Below are 7,500 nucleotides of genomic sequence, written 5' to 3' on the forward strand. Positions count from 1 at the left end.
GTACTAATCCATAAACAATATATAAAAGTTTGATTCTGATGTAAATATTACGCTCAAGTAATGTAAGTAGACTTTCGGTTCTGAATATGTTAAATAGAATAGGAAAAAAATAGGAAAAATATGTTACGACACCTGCTGGAAAGAAAGCTCCGTCACAGAAGCAGCTAAAGGGCATTGCGGCCCGAAATATCACGGATTTCCAAATGCTTTTCAACTTTTTATTTAGCTATTTTTGTAGTATTTTACGAATTCACTTATTTTTTTTTTACATTATCGCCAACTGATATGTTGTTGACAAATAAAAAATAGCTCTGTTGTGAAATTAACGGCTATTGGGCTGATGTTGGGGGGGGGGGGGGGGAGAGTTGCGGTGAGATTAACCCCGAGGACGGCGTAAACAAACAAAAGAGCTGACCTGTCGTATTTAATCTTATTTTGGACTCTGTATTAATTCTTTCTGCAAAGATGTCGAAAGTAAGTGCGCTCACATATTGCAGTGCTTAATATTCGTAACACAATAAGAGAGATAGTAACTGATAAACAGATAGATATTATTTTCTTTGGTAAAGTAAACTTGTAGACTAAACAAGTTTTTTGAAAATAGACATTAATTTACACATTTTTCAACCTTTACTTTCTGGACTGGATTGTACATATGAGGAAAGCCATCCCGGGGAAAGTATGGTGTTGGTAAATTTCTAGAATAAGTCTGCATCTTGAAAATCTATCGAATTTAGTGTCAGAGAACACCTACCGATGTCTTCTAACCAAGTATAGCAAAAATAGTTAGCAAGACTAATAGATAAGAACAATACGGACGGCCTAAGTCTCATAATTGTGAAAGTGACAGAATTGTGTAAATGCTGCATAATTTTTGGCAATTTCCCAGAGTTTATCTGTATCTTAGAAGGCTGTGGCTAAGTTCACAGCATCATAATGGTATGTCTGTTGGCTATTTTTCCAGGAGTTCTGGTCACACGTGCGCTGTGTGAAATTCTCTAACACTATTGTAATCACAGTACTGAATTGGCCACTATATTGTCTAAAGACGAAGAATGTTCCACACATTCACAGCAAGAGAGAGCACTGGACAGACTCAGCATTGTCAATGTCAATCATGTGCTCTACCCTGCTGTGGAGAGAGCAAGAATTCCACACTGCATGCATAACCAAAATTCCAGTAATCGACATCGCACTATGTTACCGTAAATATAATCATTTCAATCTTAAAATCCATAGCCTAGTATTTAGTATTTATCGATAAATTTGGAAATGATGCTTAATACTGATTGCTGGATGAAGACTATGCTTTTCTGATAATTCTTGTCATGTTTCAGATGAAGCTCTTGCTTATTTCCACTGCAAATGAAGCAGAGCATCAGGGATTTAGGTCAATGCTATTGGTGGGAATAGCAACCACTATCTGTTGCTCTTTTTTGTTATTGATATGATATATTTCCCAGATCATTATTCATATCATATCCATGATGGAATTGACTTGGATTTCAACTGAATTCCCTTCAGGCCAGTTTCTGTTGTTTCACAATTAATTTTTTACATTTCTTCTTTTTCTTTCTTCTTTTATAGGGTTTTAGACTATTGTATAGTCTATATCCCCTGGATCTATATTCTTTCTTCTTTCTTTTTCCTTATATTATTTCTATTAGTTTTGTTTTCGTCAAGAATATTTTGGTGTGTCTTAAAATGTAGTACTTCTTTATTGGTGAGAGATCAGCACCTGTGAGTAATAAATCTATGTTAGGATTGTTTATTTTGAGCTTTCATAAGCTCTCTTCTGTAACAGGGAAATCTTGCACATGTAGTATGATATATTCTATATTTTCTTCTTGATGATGACACCATCCACATGTTGGGTCATTTACTATTTTTACTTTATGTATATGTTGGTTCAATCTTGTGTGTGTTGTTTTGAGTCTGGTTATGCAAACATCTAGTTTTCTGCTTTTTGATCTTGTCCATGATTGGGGTTCTGTGTTTTTTCGAATGTAATTTTTAGTGCTTAACTGTGTGTTCCATTTTTTTGAATATTTATTCTTATTTGTTTTATCTTTTTTTTTTTGTCCTCATGTATGGTTATGGGATTTGTTATGTTATGCGCTGTTTTTGGTTTGTAAGTGTATATATCATTGCCTGTTTGGTTAATCTCTTATTTTTCCAGTATTTTCATCATCTGCATACACTCCATTTCTTTTTGTTTGTATTTGCAGGGCATTTTATTTGTGAGTGTAGTGTATAATGCTAATATTGGGGTGGTTTTTAACCCAATGCCACCGGGGAAAATGAACAAAAAATGGGGAAAATGCTGTGCCTATTTCCTATATTTTTATGTGAAATGTCTGCCCATAGATGGCTCTGCTAGTGCTTAGCCACAAAGGAGTCAATTAGTACACCTTGTGACCGTACCTGATTTGAACTGGCGGGAAAAACATATTTTTTACTAGTGCTATTGAATATCGATGATGTTATTTTTATTATAAACATTATAATTATTATAATGTTTTTTAATATTAGTAACAGCAAAATAAGATAACGTAAAATATTTCGTAAATCAAAGAAAAGGGTGAATGGGCGAGACAGGCAGTACTCGTAACTGGCTCATTGGTGACTTAGTACAAGTATAGCCATCTATGTGTAAAAACAAGTACTAACAGTGGGCATAGCACGTGTCTACCCATCGTACCCGTCGGCAAGGGGTTAAGCAGCCTGTAGCTATTCTTAGGGCATTATTTTGTATAATTTCATTTTTTTTTATTTCTGTGTTTTTGGCTGTACCGAAGATTGAGATACATATTCTATTTTGGGTTTTATATAAATATGGTTTCTCTATTAGCTCCCCATGTTATTGAAAATATATTTTTCGTTAAATTTATTCTACTTGAGTAATTTATCTTTAGAGTATTAATGTGTTTTTTCCAAGTTAATTTTGGAGCATCAAATTCTAGACCAAGAATTGTGTGGTTAGTTGTGAATTTAAGTAATTTTTTATCTATTTGTATCATTGGTATTTCTCTTATTCTGTTTTTTGTAAAACACATGATTATACTTTTTGTTAGATTTATTATTAGTTCCCATTTGTTCACCCATTCTATTATTTGTTTTAACCCTAATTCAAGATTATTTTAAGCCTCTGCTAGATTATTATTAATTGCTGTAATTGTAATGTCATCTGTGTATGTCACTTTTTTTAATTCATCTGTTAGGGTTAAATCCGTTGTCATTATGTTGAACAATAATGGACTAAGAGGTGAGCCTTGTGGGAGGCCCCTTGCTATGTTTTCTTCTGTTGATTTTCTTTTTACCTATGACTATTTGGTAGGTTCTGTTTTTTAGGAAATTCATGATACACTTGAGCGGGGCTCTTGTAATTCCAAGTTTTGCTGCTTTTATTATTATTGCTTCATGATTTATTGAGTCAAAAGCTTTTTCCCCAGATCTAGGCATGCTATTAGAGCATATTTTTTTTTCTGCGAAAGCTTTGTTAATATGGTATTCTATTATTTGTAGAGTATCTATGGTTGAGCTGTTTGGTCTGAAGCCTGTTAGGTCCTCGTTTATTTTTTTGTTAATTTCTAACCACCAGCTTAGTCTCTTAGTTATGATGCTTTCGTATATTTTTACCAATACACGATATTCTACTAATGTATCTGTAAGATTTTTTATCTGATGGGTCTTTACCTAGTTTTATTATTGGATTTACTAATGATTTCTTTAATTCCCTTGGATATTCTCCTTTTAGCCAGTAAATGTTAAGCAATGATAAAAAAGTTTTCTAATACATTTTGGGGACATTTTTTGAAAAATTTGTATGGAATTTCATGAGGTCCATAAGCTTTTCCATTATTTGATTGTTTTATTACTGAAGTTAATTCCTTTAAAGTGAGATTTTTACTTATTCTTTCTGTGTTTGTTTTTTCTGTCAAATTCTTTATATCTGTTTTTGTTAGCAATCTTTTTGCTTTAATGCTTATTGTTTCTTGAAATTCTTCTTTTAGCAAATTGAGATTTTGCTCTGTATCTTGGATAGGCTGATTATTTTCAATTAATGGGTAAGTATTAATTCTATTTTTACATGCTAGTTTTTTTAATGAAATTCCAAATCTTCCTGGTTTGTGTGTTAAAGTCGAGAATACTACAGAAGTTTTCCCAGCTATTCTTTTTTCTGCTTCTATAATGGTTCTTGCTTTAATTTGTAGTTTTTTTAATTGAATTCTGTTTGCGTCATTTGGATTTTTCTTCCATTTATTGAAGGCTTTGTTTCTTTGTTTTATGATTTCTTTACAATTTTCATTCCACCAGGGTTTACTTGGTTTATTTTTATTGGCTTTATTATCAAATTTAAAATATTTTTTACCAGTGTTTTTTATTAGGTCCATTATTTCTTATATTGAATTAATGCCCTTGATGTCTTCGTTGTCTAATACTTCTTGAAAATACCTCCATCCTTCTTTATTGACGCTCCATTTTTTTTCTATTGTATGAGTTTCATTTATGTGGCTGCTGTCTTTTATTATTATTGGAAAATGGTCACTGCTTGAATTTGTGTTTGTTTTTATTTCAAAATGACTTAATTCTGGAGATCCTATCACTAAATCTATAGTAGTTCCTTTCCCTGTTTTTGGGTCTATTCTGGTGATTAGTCTCATGGGGGTTATTAACATTAGTTAAACAAATTTATTCCCGTTTTATTTGCAGTTTTTATTTTTATATGAGGGTTCCATGACGGGTGGTGCTCATTAAAATTTCCTATTATTAATTTGGGCTTATCTAATTGTTCTATGTAATGTTCTAATTTTATTTGTTCTATTTTGTTGCAAGGGTTGTAAATTAAAATTAAAGTTTGATGCTATGTTTGATATCAGTTTAATTATTCTTTTTACAATTTCTATCCATGAAGGTTTATTTTTATCACGTTCTATTCTTCTTTCTGGTGTTGAAGTTTTAGTTAGAGGTGTTGGAAGTGACCATGTTATTGGGGAATTCACTTGTTCTTTGTTTTTCATATTATGGTGTGTGAGTTTTTGTTCTTTTGTTTTTTCAAGTTTTGCTTTTACTGATGGGTTTAATATGTCCGCTTCTTTTTGGTTTGCATTGTTTTTTTGTTTTGTAGGCATTTTCTGAGCTGGGGTTATGTTCTGTGTTTGTGTTAAAGTTTGAGCAAATGTTTGTGTTACCTTTGGGTTTGTTTGTTGTATGTTGTTTGTGTTGTCCTCTGGTTGTTGGTAGTATTCAGAGTTTGAGTTGTGTATCTCTGATGTTGTTAGTATGGTATTTTTGTAGTGTTTTTTCTCTCTCTCTCTCTCTCTCTCTCTCTCTCTCTCTCTCTCTCTCTCTCTCTCTCTCTCTCTCTCTCTCTCTCTCTCTCTCTCTCTCTCTCTCTCTCTCTCTCTCCCTCTCCCTCTCCCTCTCCCTCTCTCTCTCTCTCTCTCTCTCTCCCTCTCTCCTTGAGCTTTTATGTGTGTCTGACATGTCCTGTCATATGCTGGGTGGTTACTATTACAGAAAAAACAATAAGAGGGATTTGAACAGTCTTAAAATTTGTGACAAACCTGATTGCAATTACTGCATCTTAGTTTGTTTTTACAAGAAATTATCCCATGACCATACATGAGGCATTTGAAACATTTTGGGATGGGAAAAGTGTATTGAAAAACTTGATATGCAGTATGGCCTATGGCTACTTTGGAGGGTAGTGGACCTTGGAATGTTATTTTTAGGGCTCTAGTGGGTAGCCATTTATTTTCCCTCTTCTTGTGTTTTGGTTATCTTATTTATTCTATTGATTTCTTTTATTTGAGTGTCTGATCCTCAAATTATTCAAATTTTTTCTTGAATTTCTTTGACTTCAATTTCGGTTTCCACTGGGGAAATAGTGCCATGGGAACACCCCAGGTTTCTGCTAGAGGCCGGTTGCTTGCATTGGACTTCCCAGTCCCCTAGATGGTTTATTTCATTCAAAGGTCCTATCTTGTTTAGGTCAATCACTTCAAATCTAATAGCTTTGCCATCTCCTAGGATTCTCACCAAGTTTTCTATGACATATTTATGAAATTTTGATTTGTTAAGGGCATCTGTTAGTTTTATAAGATTATTTAAGTTTGAAGAGATTGATTTGTTTGTTATATTAACAAGCACTACATCTTTTTGAAGAATAACTTGCATTTCGGAAGTGTGGTGTAGGGGTTCCATGGTTTATGAGCTGGTTTCCTCATTACGAGCCTGTTTGGAGTATGGGTAATCTTCACTGTCACTGTCTCTTCGTCTGCTGTTTTTTTGGTGATCGTAATTCATTCCATTGTTATTTCCAGGCAGATCACCTGGGTCTAGTTCAAAAGTTAAGTTCATAATCAAGAAGAGTACGTGTTGGCTTTTAACAGTTGAATCCCCAATTTTTACATTTATTGTTCGCTTTAATTGACTGATCACTAGAGTCTGTTGTCACATCACAACCAATCATAATTCTTATTGTTCATTTGATTTCCCTCTCTTGTGTCATCTGCTACAATTCTATCTGATTTTGTTTTTCTCAATTTTGCAACATTTCCTCTTGAAGCTGGAAGAGTATATACCATGGAGTACCTGAAAATGTTGAGTTTTACATTCCCTTTACTATCCTTATAATTTGTTTGCAAAGGGAATGCTATAAAAGAAAAATGTCTGAGAATGTTACATTCTACAGGATGTCAAGGTCAGATTCTTCAGTTTCATTTCCAAGAATACCATATTATGATGTCTAGTTTGCATTTATAATGGTTTAAGCTGATGCAAGTTAACATTATCTATAGTACTAACCTGATACGTGGGAAGGTATGAAGTATCATGGGTAAATTGTAGGCAATGAAAAAGTACATTCATTGATATGAAAATTAATCTGCAGAAGCCTGTTTGAGTTCAGTAATCTGGCAACACTGCCCTTCAGTGTGGTGGAGTTTGGTAGGGAAATGATAAAAATTAAAGACTCAGTGGCCTTTTTTGTTACCCTCTGTGCATATAGGGGGTAATGCACAACACTCAGAAGGGAGGTACACCTAGTGAAATAATTTAATAAATTTTTATGGTAAAATTACATTGAAATCACGTGGCTATAAAATTCATTTGAATCAACATCTGAAAACTTCTTGTTTCCATGTTTTTGGGGGCGTTTTGCTTATAATCTTGTAAATACTTACACCATTTTCTTAATTTTTGTACAGAGTGTACTATTTTATGTAACAATTGAATTTTAAGTTTTTGTATATTTTTAAATCCAAATTGAAACAGACGTTTACTTTTCTTTAAAATTCAAATGCAAGTATTGAAACTAAAAAAAGAAATAAAAAAAATATATATGGATACCTCTTCTAGATAATAAATGAAGTCACTGAAGTTTTTTTTGATTGACTCATTATGATAAGACTGCCCGAGATAATGGTGGACCAGACAAGAAAAATTACGAATATCTTCTTTGTTTCAGTTATTTATTTACCAAGTATAACTATGCTT

At 33.0% G+C, this 7,500-nt stretch overlaps 1 protein-coding gene across 1 annotated transcript in view; it reads left to right on the forward strand.

The window, feature by feature from the left end:
- The first annotated feature begins 363 nt into the window (after positions 1–363).
- LOC125030901 (CXXC-type zinc finger protein 1-like) overlaps positions 364–7,500 on the forward strand; it is a 49,090-nt gene continuing 41,953 nt past the window's right edge. Inside the window, exon 1 of the mRNA XM_047621241.1 lies at positions 364–474. Coding sequence (XP_047477197.1) covers positions 466–474 — 9 coding nt within the window. The 5' untranslated portion in view covers positions 364–465. The remainder of the gene's footprint in view (positions 475–7,500) is intronic.

This window comes from Penaeus chinensis, chromosome 2 (genome assembly GCF_019202785.1).
Source record: "Penaeus chinensis breed Huanghai No. 1 chromosome 2, ASM1920278v2, whole genome shotgun sequence".
Classification (NCBI taxonomy): domain Eukaryota; kingdom Metazoa; phylum Arthropoda; class Malacostraca; order Decapoda; family Penaeidae; genus Penaeus; species Penaeus chinensis.